Source organism: Thalia democratica, chromosome 6 (genome assembly GCF_965202585.1).
Source record: "Thalia democratica chromosome 6, ktThaDemo2.hap1.1, whole genome shotgun sequence".
Lineage (NCBI taxonomy): Eukaryota > Metazoa > Chordata > Thaliacea > Salpida > Salpidae > Thalia > Thalia democratica.
Window position 1 is genome coordinate 44,560,708 of NC_139170.1, and position 19,660 is coordinate 44,580,367.

Sequence of the window (19,660 nt, forward strand, 5' to 3'; positions counted from 1 at the left end):
GTTTTCTTTTTTTGTCAATGAATTTTTATTTTTTAGTTTAAATAAGTAGTACAAATGCAAATTTTTGTTTTACTTTGGTACCAGTTTCTGTTGGTTAAACACTTAACATTGATTTTATGGTTTAAAAATAAACATTTAGACATATTGTTCCAAGTTTTGCAAGAAACACTTTAAAATTTTAGGTAAATTGGTTTAAAAAACTGATTATATCCTTGAAATTGATTAAAATTTTTGTTATTCTATGAAAAAATCTTATAGTGTATGAAGTTGGAATCTCTTGTTAACTATATGGCCATATTTTTTAGAAAATTTCTTTTGCTGCTGGACTTGTCATTTTTATTTTTCTAGGCCACACATTAAAAAAATGTTCTATAAAAATTTGAAAATAATCTATTCAAAGTGAGGTTTTAGTGAAATTATTTATTACTATCAAATACTGACGATGATTTTATTCAAAAGACTAGTATATTATGAACTTATTTTATAAAATTTTAATCATACATTTACTTAAGAGGATCAATTGTTACTTGAATTTTGTTTTTGAGTTTCTTTTAATGTTGCATTAGTGTAAATGCAAGTGTAAGAAGCAAAATATTTTAAGATTTTTTCAAATAAAAACAAAGTTGAGTTTATGCTCAGTTAGAGATGTTTTCTTATTTACATCAGCAATTATTCCACATTTGAAGTTATACTTTAAGTATCAGTATATGTTGTAAATCTATTACAAAGCCAATAACATATTTTATCTTTGTTTCCAACTAAGTTTTTATTTGTTAGTTGTTTGTACTTTGTTTTTTATTACACTCAATTAAGTTATACCTACATAATTAGATATTAGTCTGAATGTTGTCAACTATTTTACTGCTCTGTAATCTAATCTGTATCTTATACTATTTTTTATACATGTGTTTGTTTTGTTTTAATTTTTCAGTTGACAAGAATCATATTGAAGTTAAGGCCATAGGGGGGGGGGGGGGGGGGGGGTAAACCATGTTTTTTACAAGTTGATCTTATTTTAGAGAGTTTTTTTGAGCTTCAAGATACTTTTTATCGTTTAATTTTTTTTTGTTTTTGATATGACCAGTCAAAGTCGGGCTGCATAACAGGTTCTCTATGGGAAGGAAAAACTAAAACAGACTATTTCATTTAAAATCTATCTCCTCCTACATTTTTCAAGCAATCTTCTTCAAACTTTTACAGTCTAATCTTTATACAATAACAAAAAAACGTTACTTTGGAATTGAAAAAAAAATTGTAAAAATATATAAAAAAAAAACTTATTTTTTAATTTTTGTGATAAAACTTTTATTTTTTTAAATTACTAAAATTCTAAAGTAACATTTTTTTCTTTTATGATAAGGAACATTTCCTGAAAATTTGAAGTCAATTGCTTGAAAAATGAAGAAGAAGATAGATTTTTAGTGAATTTTAAAATTTCCAAAAAAATTGACCTCAAAAAACTTGCGGTCCATATGTTTATATTGGAAAATTTTTACAAGCATTAAAAATCTCAAAAGTTAAATGATATTTTTGAATTCTATAAAAACTGGCTTGTACTTCTTACTTAAGGCTTTCATATAAAAGTTAATTTTTGTATAAAATAATGTTAGACCCCCCCCCCCCCCCCCCCCTATGGCCTTAATTTGTTGTTTGACCTAAAACAAATATAAATTAAAATGTTTTACAGGATTTAATTAAAAATGGTACTGAAAATAGGCATCAATGGATTTGGAAGGATTGGTAGACTTGTTACCAGGGTGATTGCAAATCGCAAGGACATTCAAGTAGTTGCTATTAACGACCCTTTCATAGAACTTGACTACATGGTATGTTTGTTTCATATAGATAATGAGAATTTGCTTAAAAAATTAACAACAAAAACATTTTGTTACTGGAAGCTGTATACAAAAATGGCTGTATGTCAAAGATTAATTGATTTTTTTTTGTTCATACAAAACCAATTTTTATCCATACTTATAGCATTCTTATATAATTCTGTTTTTGTAAAAGAGTACCCTACCATGACATTCATATATGGCTGTGATTTGAAGCTTAACTGTACACAAATAAAAAAAAACAATCATTTTTTTTCAAATTAATAGTTTGAAAGTCTGTTTGTAATCAAGTAAACTTCAATAATAAATGCTCAAAAGTTTCTAGTTTCTTCCTAGTTTATAATTAGGAATCAGTTTTTGTCTGCATGAGCCCATAGATTCTGATCTTTTACCGGTTATATCCCAAAAATTATTTTGAATTTTTTTAATTACTAAATAAAAAACTTGTAGCTTAGTAAAACCTCAACAAAATAAAATCAAATTGTGAAAAAATATATTTCTCCCCTATGCCCTAAATGCATTTAGTATCTAGTTGGAATATTAAGAGGACTTTTTAAAAACATAATCTGCATGTTTTAGCTCCTGTTTTGGTTTTTTTTATGAATTAAATTATGGATAATAGTAATATTTGTGAGTAAGTTTTGAAAGCTCAATTGCTTGTATCCATTAAGAATAATTTTGATCTGCTGGTCTGCTTTTTTTTCAATAGTCTTTATTTATTACTGAGATTCGATTTTTCTTTTGTTAATATAATTTATGTTTTGCCGATTGCTCTTTTAAAAATGTTTGTTTGCTTGTTTAAGCAGTTGCAAAATTTCTCTGTGTCATTTTTCTAGTAATTATCTTTTTCTTAAAATAGTTTTGCAGACTATCATAAATTTTTCTAACTTGGTAATTTGTTGAGGTTTTTACTTGTTTAAAAATAATACTTTTTTTTATTAGTTTTTTTTTTTGTATTTTATTTTAATATTGTGCACTAAGGTAAATTACAGATATATTTTGTCATTCCTTTTTTGAATTTTGGTTCTACTTTTTGTTTGTATAGGTAGTGTATAAGTATTTACCTAGCTTTTATTATGTTTTGCTTTATTTCAGATCTATCATTCTTGTAATAAGTTAGTTAATAAAACATTACCAAAAAAGATATCTATAAATGATAAAATATTACTTATTTAAATTAAAAATGTCTGTTGTTAAACACCCTTTAAATCAAATTAAATGCCTGTTAAATCAAATTAGCCTCTTTGCAAATTAGACTTAACAATGTCCACTTTAATGCAATTTTTTCAAAACCAAAGCCTCAAATAATTGACAGTTCTCGAATTGGGAGAGACTGTAATGAAAAGGCATGGAACTTTATTATACAAAAATAAACAGTATTTAAAGACAGCGTAGTGATGATAGAATCAGAAAAACGTTGTTATTTGTACCAAAGCTTTGATAAAGATCTAAGCCAGGGGTGGCACGGGCGAAAATTAGAGTCTAAAATAAGTATTTAATATAATAACTATTCAAAATATAAATTTAATCATTGTTAACAAAAGATCTTGGCAAAACAAGTTCACTGAAATATATAATAATTACAAATTATACAGTATCCTTCTTTTATTACACTAACACATGTTTCTGTGTATTAACGGATTAACATACTTCAATGGAGCTCTGTGAAAAAAAATAAATACTGTAAGGAAAGAATAGAAGCTAAAGTAGTAGTTATTATTAACCATTGACCCATAAAAATCTATAGCAATTATTTTTAATGGACACATGTATATACCTACTTTAGCTTCTATTCTTTCCATACAGTATTTATTTTTTTACAGAGCTCTGTTGAAGTGTGTTAATCCCTTAACACACAGAAAAATGTGTGAGTGTAATAAAAGAAGGATACTGTATTATTACTGTTTAATTTAAATCTTATGTCGTAATATTATTTCTATCATTATTTATAAATTTATTTAAATAAAATAACTATTTTGTTCTTTTCATTACCACCTAACTTTTTAACAATGAAATAAGCAATCAGACGTTTTGTGTTTGAAAAATATTTATATGATACACAACAATAAAAAATCAACTACAAACACAGTGATGCAATAAAACAATTAATATAATATGATATCCATTTCCTTTTCTAGTTCGGTTTCAAAAAGTGTTGTTTTTTTATCTTTCTTCCAGTCTTTTGCATTTTATAGATAGCCATTTAATTTACAAGCAACTCTCACTGAAATCTGTGAAAAACTAAGCTCAAAAAACAGATTTGGATCACTTTTTACACTTTTATATAATCAACTTCTATTTATTTACTTAATATTTTGTTTTAAGTTGTTGAAAATAACTTTTAAATATTCAATACATTTCACAGCACATATTTAAAGTTTCAGTTACAGTAACCTCTCGCTTATTTACGCACATTGTGTCCACAGAAAAAAATGCGTAAAGATACGAGAGATCGTAAAGATACGAGAGATCGTAAAGATACGAGAGGTACCAAATATACTTACTATAATGACTGTTTTTTGATATTGCATCTACTTAAAAGCAGACAGGGAACTTTCCCACTTTTTAAAATTTGTTTACTTTGTTTATAAATATGAAAAATAATATAAAAATATACATATATAAAAAAAAAGTATTTAGATTTATATAAATTAATAATAATTATAGAAAAATTTTACTAATTTTAATAATAAGCTGATTTTATCTTTATTTGTATGTGAATTATTTGATACTTGACATTTATATTTTGTTTTACTTTCCAATTTTATTTTATAATTAAGCATTTGTTTGAAATTAAGAAATGGTGTGGTGTCTTTACTAAAATTTGTTTCTATAGCCTTTTACAAAAAATTGCATTTGGTGCTGTAATGGATTTCTTCTTGTAAAGAAGATTAAATAAAACAAAAAAAATGTTTGATAAAAATATTGTTAACAAAATTTCTAATATAATGAGGTATAACTTTATGTTTATCAATTAGTCAAAGAACATAAGTTTACAAACTCCAAAAAAATATAGAGGTGAGTTAGCATTTAAAGACATATTTTAAATTAAAAATATGCAACAAACCTAGTCTGTATAATATTAAAAAAATTAGAGTTTATTATTTTTTGAATTTTTTAGAATTCTAAAATGCGTAACTAAACGAGAGTGCGTAACGTCACGAGTGCGTAAAGATGCAAGAGGTTACTGTATTTTGTTAAGTTTACTAAAATATAAACCAAACTTATATTATTAATTTCATTTTATACAGCACAAGTTTTTCTTTTAAAACCCTTTTAAACTTTAATAATCTATTTAAAGTTTTGTTGGTTGCAATTTTTTGAAACAAAAAAGTTACAATCAGTTACATCAAACCAGTCAGTGTTTTTAAAAGATTAAAAAAAGTAAAAAAAAGCCAAGATTGAAAAACTTTGCAATTTACACAAAATAATTTAATAATTAATAATAAAAGTATTTTAGTTTTAGTAAATAGTTTTTGATTTTTTTAAAATGTTTCTTCGCAAATTTCAATATATGTAGTGATAAAATGTTATAAAACAAACATTTTTATAATCACATGTCAAAGCAAAAACCTAAATTATAAAAAATTGTTATGTTAGTAAAAAACTGTAATGTTTACACAGTGTTTGTACACATAAAAACCTTAATACTAAATAAAATTACTTATTGAATTGTCAACTTACTGAATCTAAGAAACTTTCCAATCCAAGTGCGTAAGCCTTTGTATACACTTCAAGATGTTGTTGTTTGAAAGGAAAAGCAAAATCCAAACTTTGAAGAAAAACTGCTAGAACTACTATCTGTCTTTTTTCACATATTTAAGCTTATACAGTGAAGATAATAAATGGTTATAAATGATATCCAGGAACTTAAAAGCAAAACTAATGAAATTCCGTTTTTTTTTTTTGAAAAAGTTAATTTAAGTTATAGTATTGTTTGGCGGGCCGCATTCATGAAAACATGGTGCTATGGCTTACCATAACCTGCATATCTCAAATGTGTGGCGTACTGCATGAAATAAAAAGGAAAAAGCTCTTAGGTCTCAATATGTTAAGTCACTCAAAAATTTAAGTGAGCACACAAAATCATTGTCACCACTGAACTCTGGTGATCATGTCATAATACAAAACCAAACAGGTTACTTTCCTAACAAGTGGCGGAAAAATAGAGTAGTAGTGGAAAATGTCTATCACCAATATTTTGTTAAGGTTGGTAGGTCATGTCGCTTAACAAAATTTAACCCTCCTAGTTGCAAATCTCTAAGCAGTATCCCTTATCTGAGAAAAGCAAACATACCACTGCAGAAGTGTGTCTTTTCTTGTAATGATGAGAATAGAGACTTACAGGAAAATGTTGATGTTTTGCGCACTTAAAAGGTAATAAATTTTAAAGCTCGAGATAACTACAGCAAGATTTACAATGCAAAATCAGCTACCTTCCTTTCATCTGAGGACTCAAGTTGTATGTGTGTAAGCCAATCTTCTTAAAAGCAGTGAAATAATGTATTGTCTCTATTGGATCCTGATAATAAATCTAGGTTATATGAAAGAGATTTTGTTGACAATGGAGTCATGTCAGTTTATATTATTATTTTTATTTAGTTGTAAGCTAATTTAATTGTAACATTTTTGTGTTTTTTTTCTGTATTTAAGTTTACAAATTATTTTAAAATAGTTTTATTTTGTTGGGTAATTGTGTCGTTTTATCTCATTTGTAAATAAAGTATTGGGGAATATGTATTTGCCTAGCTTTCATTATGTTTTGTTTTATTTCAGATTTCGTCATCCTTGTTATTTGTTTGTTAATAAAATATTACATTTAAGTTATTTATTTAGACAGTTAACCTCTTTATTTTAGTAAACTAATTTTAAAGCGCCATGCAAATTATTCATTTTAGTTTGTTGAACAACTAGTTATTGCTGGAATACTTAGAAATCCTATTTTCCATTATTTTTTGGATTTGTTTCTGTATTGTTAGTTGGCAATTAGATTTCCAGTCGAAGCTGATAATTTCTTAATATTTTTCATGTCATGCCTTTTATTGATACAATACCTAATCTACGTGCTAAATCTTTGGATTTGTGCATAAACTTTTCGACATTGTGCATTTTACAGCAGGCCAATGATTTATCGCTGTTACAATCTGCTCTGTGATAATACTTTATTGAAAGAACATCGTTTTATTTTCAGGAACTAGTCTAGCTGGTGCCTGTACTTAGAATAACTGATCTGCCAAGTACTCAGCACTGATAAGTGAGAGAAGCTTGAAAATAATGGCGACAAGTGACAAACTAATATATAAAGAAGACTGAAAGAAAGATAAAAACTTTACGAACCTTGAGCAGGAAAATAAATAAGAGTTATATTTGTTATTTGTTGCATCACTCTGATTGTAATTTTTTTTATACTTTTTGTACGTAAATAATTTTTCTTTGCTTTATACTCATAGCCAATTTTTGCTGATAGAGAACCTGTTATCATTATTGAAGTGTTGATAACTATCTTTGTGTTTTTTACTTACACTTTTGGAAACTTGCTCACAAAATTTAAATTAAAAATAGTGGATTTTCTGTTATTGAGGGATAAAAATCCACTTTATCAACCTTCCTTAGTTTTATTTAATCTCTAAGTTTCTTGTACCACTTGACCACTTTTAAGAGCTTTTCCATTCCTTAAACTGATTTGATGTTATAATGCAGTTGATATGTTGTCCACTATATGTGCTTAGCTGTCTTGAATTAGAAAAGTATAGGTTTTTATCAATTCAAACGTTAAATTGATTTTATACCATTGTTGCTTTGTTAAGTGGTTTATTTTTTATTTTATAAAATTTTACGTATTCACAATATTTATTCACAGTCATTAGTTATACTCAAATGACTGTTTTATATACTTTCATATACTCTTGTAACAGCTTCTTATGTTCATGTTTCAATATTTTCCAACAAAGTATTGATTTGTCAGCAGGCACAATTAAAAATTTGATATTTCATTAATTCAATAATAATAAATTTCTGAAAGTAGGTTTTTTTTATCTAAATATTACTTCTTTGAATAAGTTGAACATAAAAAATAAACTCTTTTAGTTCTTTTGCTTGTTTTGCAAAAACAAATTAGTCTTTAACTCATGCGTTTGGTCCCTACTTTGTTTTTACTTGACTCTTTACTGGTAAAAATAATATAGCCTTAGTCTAACTTTTCTGCAGAAATTTCTAGTATTTTCTAAGAGTTTAAGTTTATACTAAATTTTAATGCATATAGAAAATATTCTTGTCTAAAATATCATACTGAGTTTTTGCAAAATGCCATTACTTTACAGAGTCTATTGAAGATGGCTCAAACAATATTAGGAGCGTGTTTAGAGCAGTTATAAATTTATCACTTAGTTGTTTGAATCAGCTCTATTCGGCAAAATTGTCAAATTTGTTACAATTGCAGGTTTACATGTTCGCCCACGACTCAACGCACGGCGCATTCGACGGTCACGTGACCCAGAACGGCGGCAAACTGGTAATCAACGACCAGCCAATCAGCGTTCACAACATTCGCAATCCAGGGGAAATCCCGTGGAAGGGAGTTGACTACGTGGTGGACTGCACCGGGGTATTCACCACCAGCGAAAAAGCTTCCGAACATCTCAAGGTTGTTTTATTGCATGTTTAGCTGCACTAAATATATCATTGCTCTTGTTGTCTATTTATTTAATTGATTCCAGTCAAATTACACATATTTAAAGCTAGTAATTATATTGAATATTTAAAACTATTACTTAGGGTGTTTTATTAAATGTAGTCAATTTATTTTTTTCAACCGGACACAGGGTGGCGCCAAACGAGTCATCATATCGGCGCCTTCGCCCGACGCTCCCATGTTCGTAATGGGCGTGAACCAATCAAATTACACGAAATCCGACGTTGTCGTGTCGTGCGCGTCGTGCACCACCAACGCGTTGGCGCCCCTGGTGAAAGTCGTGGACGATTGTTTCGGAGTGAAGGAGGGGCTGATGACGACGGTGCACTCGTACACCGCCACGCAGAAGGTCGTCGACGGGCACAGCCGCAACAAGTGGCGGCTCGGAAGGGGAGCCGCTCAGAACATCATACCCGCCTCAACTGGTGAAATTTTTCTATCATATTAAACTACTTCAATGTAGTTTCAGTTTTGACTGATTTCTTTCCTATGTTTTTAATAGAATAAAAAGTTTTAGTTTCTCAATTTTTACCTAAACAACAATCGTTTAAAAGTATTTCTGAATTTATTTCTACTTATCGTAATATATATGTTTTTAGTTTTTTTATGGTTCAGACGCTATTTATTTCCGTACCTAACATAAAAACCCCCAACATACAAACAGGTGCCGCGACGGCGGTGACAAAAGTCCTCCCGCAGCTGAAGGGCAAGCTGACGGGGATGGCGTTCCGCGTGCCCGCCGCCAACGTGTCCGTGGTGGACCTGACCGTGAGGCTGGTGAGACCGGCGACGTACGAAGACGTCAAGAAGGCGGTGAGGAAGGCGAGCGCGAGCGGGGACATGAAGGGAATACTGGGGTACACCGAGGAACAGGTGATTAACATGGCGTGAGAAAATTGTATTTCTGACGTTTATGAGCACATATATAAAGCATTATTTAAAATAATTTAACTGTTGTTGACCGAGTTACTTTAAAGAACAAAACAGCTTGTTGTCGTAAACGAAAACACTTTTTAATCCGTATTTGTTTTCACTAAATGATGTGTTACTTCTTTTATATGTTTATGTCTTGTTATCAATCCTACTGCCTGCTGAATATTTCAGGTGGTGAGCAGCGATTTCAACGGATCGACTTTCAGCGGTGTTTTCGACGCGGGCGCGGGGCTGGCGCTGAACGACAGTTTCGTCAAACTCGTCTGCTGGTACGACAACGAGTTCGCCTACAGCAACAGAATCGTCGACCTCATGCTCTTCATGAGCGAAAAAGAATGAAGCTTACAGTTGTTGAGTTTTTATTGAGAATAGTGTGAGCATTTGTTTTGTTTGACTTTTTTTTAACAAAAGTTGCAACTAAGAAAGTGTTTTTAGTTTTATGAGATGTTAGTTTTAACTTCAGTTATTTTATTTTTGCAGATTTTACAACGCTAGTTATTTAATCTTGTTACAGTTGTGTGTTCAACTTATTAAAACAACACAATTTAGTTTAAAGATATTTAAAGTTTTTTTTGGTAAAGTTAGTGCCTTTTAATAGAATTTTTCAATAGGCTATTTTAAAATGTAGTTAGCGTTTTTTTTATGGTATATAATGTTTTTTACTAATGTTTATTTCAAGACGGAATTTGTATGTCGTTAAGAATAGTTATATAAAAGTTATTTAAAAACAATAAAAGACATACCTATTGTTTTTTTTTTCTTTAATTTTTTTTATTACTTAGTCTCAACTTTTTCTATTTTCGTCAAGTGACTAGTAAAAAAAATATTTTTTCGAATTTTAACATTATTAAGAGTTTTTAATTTACCCAGGATAAGTCGATTTCAAAGCTTTTTTGATGTTTTTCTTTAAAGCTGAGCTTTTATAGTTATTTATTGCCTAACTCGAGCTAGTTTTACATTTTATTTATACTAGAGTAAGTCAGGCTTAATCAGAAAGTTATTTATTTATAAATAAATTTATTTGATTTTTTTGTACAGGAAAAAGGTTTAGAGAATAAAAAGAATTAGTACGTATTTATCATCCTAAAAGAAATAACATTTTTTCAGTGAATCATTTATTTTACTGTTAATAAACATCATAAGTATAAAATTTTATATTGAATTTAAGTAGGTACACATACATAGTAGGTAGGTATAATTTCGAATCAGATAGTTTTGCACAATTGAGTAGTTTACATATTTGATAAAATGCTTAAATTTAACATATATTAGTATTAGTAAATATATTAGTTTATTTATAGGCTCATTAAGTTATTTTGTATTAAACTTAAAAATTTTAAACTTCGCTTAACAAAATTAGTCCAAAAGTTCTTGGTTTTTTATAGAGGAGTTCTAAATGGAATTAAATACTTTGTTACCAAAACGCCGAGTTGCTAAAGTGCTTATGCTGTTGTTTCAAACATTTGTTTGTTTTAACTTTTGTGGCTTGATTGAATTCTGGCAACTTTGCAAAAACGTGAAAAAAAAAAAACCCTACGAACCTGCAGAAACGTATTTTTATATTCTGTCCACATTTTAAGTTAATATTTAGGATTGATTTTTGGAAAAGTAAGTTTAAATTGAAGATTTCATTGTACCCTTCATATGGTAGTTGCTTTATATACATATTTTATTTTTGGTTTAGTGACTGTAACTATGAACTTTTTTAACTTTATTTTGTGCTAAAATTTGTACTCTTGTTCAAATAGAAAACCAGTTGTTATATTAAAAAGTTTTCTTAAATGATACAGACTTAAAAAAAGTAATGGCTTAGTTTTTATTTTTGTACGATGGTGTTACAAAGTACACCAAACATTTTCTAAACATAAACTTCACTTTAACTTTTTAATATTCGAATAAAACTTCAACCTTATTTATTGAGAGTAAGAATAATATATTTTTTTAAAATATGCTTGATTACATAACAAAAAAATATAAAACTTTCAAAATTTCTTTGTTTTGAGATAATGCTGAATATAATATTATCGAGTATTTAACCGAAACTTTCAAATCCGTTTTGAAACTGTGTACAAACCAAAGTCTTTTTTTTTTGCAATTCCAAAATAACTACAATGTTATGCTTAATAAAAGAATATTAAGTTTTTTCTATGCCTTTTTGATTTTAAAATCATAGTATTATAAAAGATATTTTTCAACTTTTTTTTGTTTCAAGTTCTGGAGGTTTAGAAAAAGTGTTTTGTTTGTTATATATGTTTTTCAAATATATTTATCACTTTGATAAGTAATAAATGTTTAGTTTATAATACATAACTTGTAACCTGAAGTAAATTAGTTAAAAAGTATCTAATTAAATTAAAGTTATACATTAATCAGATTCTATATTTAAACAATTTACATTTAAAAGTTGTAAGTATAAAATGGTACAAGAAAAAATAATATTCTATAAATAAAAAACTTAAAACTACCGTGTATTCAAATGGAAACGTAAATTGCACGAGGGGTCAAATTTGCACGAGAGTAAATAAATACAGAAGAAAAATAAAGTTACTGACCTAGGGTTAGGGGTAACAGTGATAGTAAAAAGAACTAATAGAAATTATTACTAAAAAGAAAAAAAAAGCTACCGACCGACGAGGGTAAGGGTTCGGGGTAACAGTGATAGTAAAAAAAAAAACTAAGTTAAAACATTATAATTTATACAGAAGTTAAAGAATGAATATATAAAGTTTAACCCGTGCAAAAATGTCTCCGTGCAAATGTCTCTTCGTGCAATTTTGCACTGCAAATTAGACAGCTAACTTTTTCAAATAAATACTAATTAATAAAAAAAGTTATTGATCTACAAACCAAACAAATTTTTTATTAAAAAAATTTTTAGACGAACACATTTTTAGCTTAGTTCGATGAACAGTTTTAAGTTATAAAGCTTTGAGGAAGAAAACGTTTACTGAAATATAAAGATTTAATTTCATTTTAATGTATCAATAGTTGCTCAAGTTAAATTGTTATGTTTTAAATGCTAACTATTGAATTAAACAGATGAGCACTCCTGTTTCAGGCAGTTTTTGAAAAAGTTACAGTTTAAAAAAAAACTTGTCTTAGTTGTGAATTTCAAACAAAACGATTAATATAAAACAGGGGCCGCAGGCTTTCAAAGGTCCAATTTTTAGAAGTCAAATTTTTTTTTTAATGTTGCTCGCGGACTAAACTGTAAAAAAAATCTTCCGTGGGCCGCAATTATTTTCAAAAAAATGTAATAATAAAGGAAAAAGCACAATATTGAACCGTAAGTGTGATCAAATAAGCAACAACAGAGCATTAGTAAAGATTTAGTTTTAAGTCAATAACTTAATTATTTGTTGCCATAAAACTGTTTTTTCATTCATTTTAATTAGGTGATAAGTATATCGCAGCCACATATTTTTTGGTTTGTGGGCCGCAGTTTGCCGTTATAATTATTAAAACTTTCTCTTAATACATTTTTAAAACATCGTACAAGAACAGTAGTGTTGAGTCTGATTAGCTGATGTTTGTCTTCTGGTTTTTAGTTATATTTATTTTTTTTATCGATTTATTTGTTTTGTGTTTGTGTAAGGTGGGTTTAAACTTAATGGTATAGAACTAGGTTTAATATTTTAGGTAAACTGGATTAGGGATAAGGGTTTAGATTTAGGTGTTATTTCTGTACTGCTGAGTGCTGTGTTATTACTTTGCCTCATTTACAAATTACTAAGATAAAAAATTCTCTAAAAGTTTCCTATGACAGACAAATTCTGATTAAATTTTTTTTTTTAATTTAAAGTTTGTATTAACCAAATCATAAGTTAAAATCTTCTATATAAAAACTAATTATAGCTACAACACAAAAACCTGACCTTAAAACCTCAGTAAAATATACAACAACTGTGTTTGACGCTTCACTTTTTTAACTTAACGTTTTTATATTTATAAAAGTTTTTTACGCTACTACTGTTTATATTCACAAAAAAAGAGAGCAATACTTTTATTTCAACTCACTTACACAACTATAGTCCTGGAAAAGACGCTAAAAGTTATCCGTGGTGTGCGACTCGATAACCGAAAGATTCTTCGCGCACGAGGTCCTAGTACCGAAAATTTAGATCGTCTTTTTTAGTCGTTAAATAAACAATTCGACTAAATTGTATATGAGTATACATTTTAGAAAATAAAAAAGTAAGTGCGTTTACATTTTGTTGGTTTTCTTTGTTATATATGACTGAATAAAATTTAAATAACGGGTAAGCACGTCACGACTTTTTTAAAAAGTTCTTACTGCCTAGCCAAGTGTTTATCGTATTAGACAGATATTTGATTAAGTTTAAATTATAAGAATATAAGAGTAAAGAAAAAAACAAATTTTATTGTCAATTTTTGTATTACTTACTTAAAAATTTTTTTTTGTAGTTAACTTTTATAGTTTTTTGATTGTTAGTAGTTTTCAAAAAGGTTTGAAAATAACGGGTTGTTTAAGATTTTTTTTGTTTAAAAATACATTAAATTTTTTTTTACATAAGTTTAAATACTCTTCTGTTACTATTGTTAAGAAAAAATTCTATACTTAAGTTCAAACTCTTAGAAAAGATAGCTACTGTTACTTTGCTTGATAGTTTATTTATACTTTTAATAAAAAGCCTTATTTACATTATTTTTTTGGGGATTATCAAAATTATAAATTTTGTTACTGGTGAGAAAGCCTATTCTACATTAATAAATAACAAAACTAGTTTTAATAACTGAATTAGTTATAAATGTTGACCATAAATAAAACGACATAGTTTTACATTTACTACTGCAGTTGATAGGAGTATATTACTTTAGATAAAACTTTTAATCTCACTATTAAAATGAAATTGAATATTAAAATATAGTCTGAAATGGTTAATAGATATACTTAAAAGGGTACCTTTACTAGAAAATTCTATGGATTAAAATTTAACTTTTTTAAGCCACAAACCTATCAAATGCTTATTATAGCTATTTACTAAAGTACTCCATTTTCTTAAACTTAAAAAAACTTTGTGTTGCTAGATTGAGTAGGAGTCCATGACAATTAGTTAAGTTTTACAACATTAAAACCCAGTGGTTGACACATATACAAATAAAAATCACAAGTTAGGTTTGAAACACTAAAAAAGGCTGGACGCATGACAGGTGCTTGCAATGCAGCAGTTAATAGGAGAGCTAAAATGGTGGACAATTTGAGGGTGGAGCTAATTGTTGTTCTGTTCTGATCATTGGTACCCTTGGTTTGAGTTGAGACACATGTAGCTCAATAGTTTTTTTCTACTACTATTATTTTCAAACTTAAGCTATACTTGAGAATCATAAATGATGGCTTCATTTCAAAATAAAACTTTGTTTGTTATCTGGAACATTCAATTTCAACTAAGACTAATTGGTCAATAGATATCGTATATAAATAAGCATAAATATGTTATAACATATTTTGTATAGCATTTTACAGCTGAGTCATTTAACTTTAAAAAGTTAAATGTTTTGTTATTTAAACTAGGCTTACTAAGTTGGTGCTAGAGCCCACCAAATAGTAAGACATTTTAATTTTTTTTTATTTATATTAAAAATTCTTAAAGTTTATATTTTTTTTCTTGAGTTGATAAGCTTTAATAAGTGTTCTATTTTTATTTGAAGAGATTGTTCTTACATTTTGAGATATAACCCATTTAAAATAAAATAAATTTCGTTTTCACCAAGCTCTACTTGCAAAATTTTAAAACACTGATGTAATATTTTTTTTTAATTTAAACAGTATGTTGACTAAACTTTAGCTGAAATATATTAATTAGCTTGAGGAAAAATAGAATTACAGATAATTTTTGTTTTACTCTTATTTTTAGTAACATACCTCAACAATTAAAAAAAAGACTTAAAACAATAGGCTATTCAATGAAATAGCTCTACTTCCAAAGTTATTTTAATTAAAAAAAAAACCTGTAAAAACCTAAATAAAAGACAAAAAAAATCTAACTAAAGGAAAAAACAAACGTTTCTTTAAAAAAAGAAAACTAAATAGCATAAGTTATCAATTTTATTTCATTAAGACAACTTGAATTTTTCTAAGTATATATAACCACTTAGTTGTTAAAAACTTTTATTTCCTTTTGTAGAACTAAAAATGTGCTCTAGGATTATAAAAAAACAGTTACTTGTTTTTGTTTTTAGGTAAGAATGCAAATTTTACTATATTTGTATATGTGTAGACCACTAGGTTTCGATCTTGTAATTTACATCAGAGAGTTTTCAAAACCACGCCTGGTCTGCCACTAGGCCACATCATTCTAGATTGTTTTATTTATGGCATTTAAAAATAGTAAATTAAGTTAGATTGTTCTACAGACTTATACTGATTTTTTTCAATAACAAATAAAAAAAACTTTGCAAAGTCTAAATAATCATTATTGCTTTAAAAAAATTTATATACAATACTTATTTATATAAGATTGACTTTTTTAGTAAATAAAGCTATATTAGTATTTTACTGGTCTTTGATAAAGAAAATGTAAGTATTTAAATAAAATTAGTTTGATACCAAATTATATGATAATAGAAAATAAATGTTTTTTCTATATTAGTTAATTAACTTATCTAAAATAATTATGGTTCTACTAGATTGTTTATGTACTTAGACTATAGTTTTAACATTTTCTCTCATTAGTAATAGAGTTTTAAACATATTTTTTTTGTTTTCATTTATTTTCAGTTTTTAACTAAATTTAATTTCGTCAAAAGTTTAATTGTTTCATAAAAAGTAAAAAAAAACTCTTTAAAATTTTTTAAAGTTTGTTTTGTACTTTATCAAAACCTTAAATAGAACTATGATCCAATTAAAACTTTTAGCTTAAGTAAAACCTGTCTTTAAAAAGCTTAATATTGCCTTAATATTTCAATAAAAAAGGCAAAAACTTAAATATTATACATCAAACTTACTTTGACTGTAGTACTCAACTTAAGCACAGTTTTTCGAAATAAAATAACAACATATAATAATTCTAATAACAAATAACAATTTAAATAACAAAACTTATTCTAGCATAAGTTCAATTAACCTTAGTATATGCATTACTTTGCTAAGCTATCGAATGTTGATGAAAAAATTAGTTTTCTGGAACAAAAGCTTCTTAAACATTCTCAAATCATAGAGGAATTGGAAACTGAGTTTGGAAAAATAAAGTTTTTTCCTATCAAAAGTTCAAATCAGTCAAGAAGACCATTTCTTTTGAAAAACTATGTCAAGGAATCCAAAGGTATTGTTTCACTTGTTTTTGTTTTAACTTATGAGTTCTACAGTGTTTCATTATTTTCAATTCTTAATTATTTTTCCTTAAAAGTATAAATTAAAGTGTTTTTTGTTAAATATTTTGTGGTAGAAACTATTTTATTTTACAAATTTTTGTTAGCAATTATATTACTAGTCAATTAAGCAACAATTTAAGAATTTGTAGCAAATTTTAAAATTAAAAGTTATTCTAGAAAGATTAATAAATTTTCTACTATTTCTATAATTAAAACTATTTTTGTACTGTCACTCATTTTATCTTTAATTTTCAATTAGCTCAAGTAGAAGAGACTGGAAACGATGAATGGGATCTAAACGAAGATTTAAAAGAACAAAGTGAAAAAAATTCAGGTAACTGTTAGACATTGTAATTGTTAATCTATATTTTTCTTTGTTAAAGTATAAGTTTCTACCAGACTTACTTAGTTTTGAAATAAAAATTGGTTTTAAGTAAGTTTAAATGTATTTATATTAAAAAATATTTAAATATTAAATGCATAATTTAAGTGTTTTTAATAATTTTACGTTATAGTTAAAAAACAAACTAATTTATTTCTGTACATTTATAATAGCTTATTTTCTCATTATTTGCTGTTAGAAGTAAATAGTTCAAAACTGAATAAAAACCTTGCAGGACATTGAGATTTTTTGTATTAAGATAACTAAAATAATAACTTTTTTTCACTTAACTAAATACTTTTATGACTCGCAGCATCATACAGTTTCGTTACTGGCCAATCTAAAGTTGATAACAAATTTGAACCGGGTAAAAGTTTTTTGTCTTCCTGTTTCACTCCTGTAGTTGAGAAAGGTTTGAAAAAGCCTGGTCAAGGCGAACCAGCAAGCAACTCAGCTCTATTGCAAGTAAAACATAACGAGCATAGAAATTTGAAAAAGTGGCAAGCGGACATTTTGAACGACTTTTACAGCAACATGCCATCTCGGTTACCCACAGATGAAGACATCAAAAAGTTGAGTAACAGATTAAAACGGACTGAAAAGTCTATAAAAAGTTGGTTTTATAACCAAAAGCAAACGGTAGGTACTGAAAACAAGACCCAGTGTAAAGTAATGAACCGAGATCACAGGAAATTTCTTGAATGGTTTTTCAAATCGAACCAGAGGCCAACAAGGGACGAAATTGAAGTACTGAGCAGTCACTTGAAACTAAACGTTTTGAAAATAATCAGCTGGTTCGCCCGCAGACGCACTAAAGCGAACAAAGATTTGATGAAGAGTGATTCGACGTCACTGAAGAAAATGAACCGTGTGATAAAGAAAGGGATGAAGTTTACTCCACGCGAGCAAGAGGTTTTGGAGGCGGAGTATAAAAAATGCAAGTACCCGAGCTCGGAGGAGAAGGCGAGGATCGGCAAAGATCTTAATTGTGACGCGTTTAGAGTTTACACTTGGTTTAACAACCGCAGAAAAGGAAACAGAGGTAAAGGGGAAAAAACGAGCTTACGTCCGAACAAAAACCAACATAAAGGCAACAGCAGTACAGAACTTTCAGTGTCAGACAACCAATGTTTTGAACAAAGTGCAGATGATGTAGTCTCAAATCATCAATTAAACTTAGACGTTGGTGACATGATTTCACTACCGCATCAACACACTAGCGTTAGCAACAGTGTATGCAACCATAATTTAGGTCTCCTTGGTGAAGAAAATGACTCATGCTCATCACAAAGAAGTTGTGAAAGTAAGAAAAGTTTTAATTGGAACAATGAAACTTTAAACTACGTTGATCCGATTATAAAAACTCAACTAGACAATCCTCTGTTTGAGTACAACAATGAAGATTTGGAGGGTCTGATCAGAGACACATCGCTTTTTCCTGAGATTTTCAATGATTCCAGTAGCTCACTTTTAGTCGAAAAACATGACTACGTTGATCCGATTGCAGAAACTCAATTAGAAAACCCTCTGTTTGAGTACAACAATGAAGATTTAGATGATCTGATCGGAGACACATCACTTTTTCCTGAGATTTTCAATGATTCCAGTAGCTCACTTTTAGTCGAAAAACATGACTAAATTTACAACATAAACTTGAACTTAATGTAGTATATTTTGTTTGCAATATTAATTATATAAAATTTATTTAGGATAAACAGCTGGAAGTTTTACTTTGTCTAGACTAACATAAAACATAAATATCATTCTTTAAAAAAATGATTCTTGTTGCAAATTTGAAAACTATATGCAGTATACTAACTTTCTACATCTCTTTAACTGAATTTTAGTTTCCTAGTTTTTTTAAGTTAACTTAAAAAACTAATTTTGATAAATTAAAACACAAGCTTTATTTCAAGCTTTATTTTTTTGTAAAATTTTTATATTTTATGTAAGTACAAAAATGTTCTATTTTTTGGACCAACTCTTTTTAATTACTGCAATTAATAATAAAGTTTAATATTTAAACAACAAAAATTTTTCACAGTACTCTTTTTTGTTAACTAACATGTTTCTGTGTGTCGAGCAAGTTAGCCGAGTTTAATAAAAAGTACGAATAGAAAATAAAGTAAGTACATATGTCTTTTAACTAAAATTAAGTCATAATTATAGATTAATAGTGAATATTAGGTACACTATACGTTGTTAAACATGTTTTGAAAAATGTGTTTGATAAATAAAGAAAAAGTAGAGTGAAAATTTGTCTTTTTTTATGTATTCCAGTGAACTTGTTTTGCTAGGATTTTTATCAACAGATAATTAAAGTGAAAGTTAGAATATTTGATCAATATTCTATGTATTCAAATGTCTATAATTAAATTTATCTTTCCAAGTAATATTATTAAGATTGTTTACAATAAACGTTAAAGTTTTCATAAAAAGTTTTTAGCTTTAATAACAAGTTAAAAAAGTAAGCTGAATTTAATACTC

At 27.7% G+C, this 19,660-nt stretch overlaps 1 protein-coding gene across 1 annotated transcript; it reads left to right on the plus strand.

Moving 5' to 3' along the window:
• Window positions 1-1,700: 1,700 nt before the first annotated feature.
• Window positions 1,701-9,798, plus strand: LOC145839521 (glyceraldehyde-3-phosphate dehydrogenase-like). The gene is made up of 5 exons (XM_082947119.1): window positions 1,701-1,826; window positions 8,275-8,478; window positions 8,657-8,951; window positions 9,191-9,399; window positions 9,631-9,798. Exons 1-5 carry the CDS (start codon window positions 1,701-1,703, stop codon window positions 9,796-9,798), a joined length of 1,002 nt encoding a protein of 333 aa, XP_082803245.1.
• The last annotated feature ends 9,862 nt before the right edge of the window (window positions 9,799-19,660 follow it).

What these genes read in the sequence shown, in the direction of transcription:
- LOC145839521 (XM_082947119.1), top strand. Translation starts at nt 1,701, where the DNA reads ATGGTACTGAAAATAGGCATCAATGGATTTGGAAGGATTGGTAGACTT. An exon ending in TCATAGAACTTGACTACATG is followed by an intron (nt 1,827 to 8,274) that starts GTATGTTTGTTT and finishes TTACAATTGCAG; the next exon opens with GTTTACATGTTCGCCCACGA. An exon ending in AAGCTTCCGAACATCTCAAG is followed by an intron (nt 8,479 to 8,656) that starts GTTGTTTTATTG and finishes AACCGGACACAG; the next exon opens with GGTGGCGCCAAACGAGTCAT.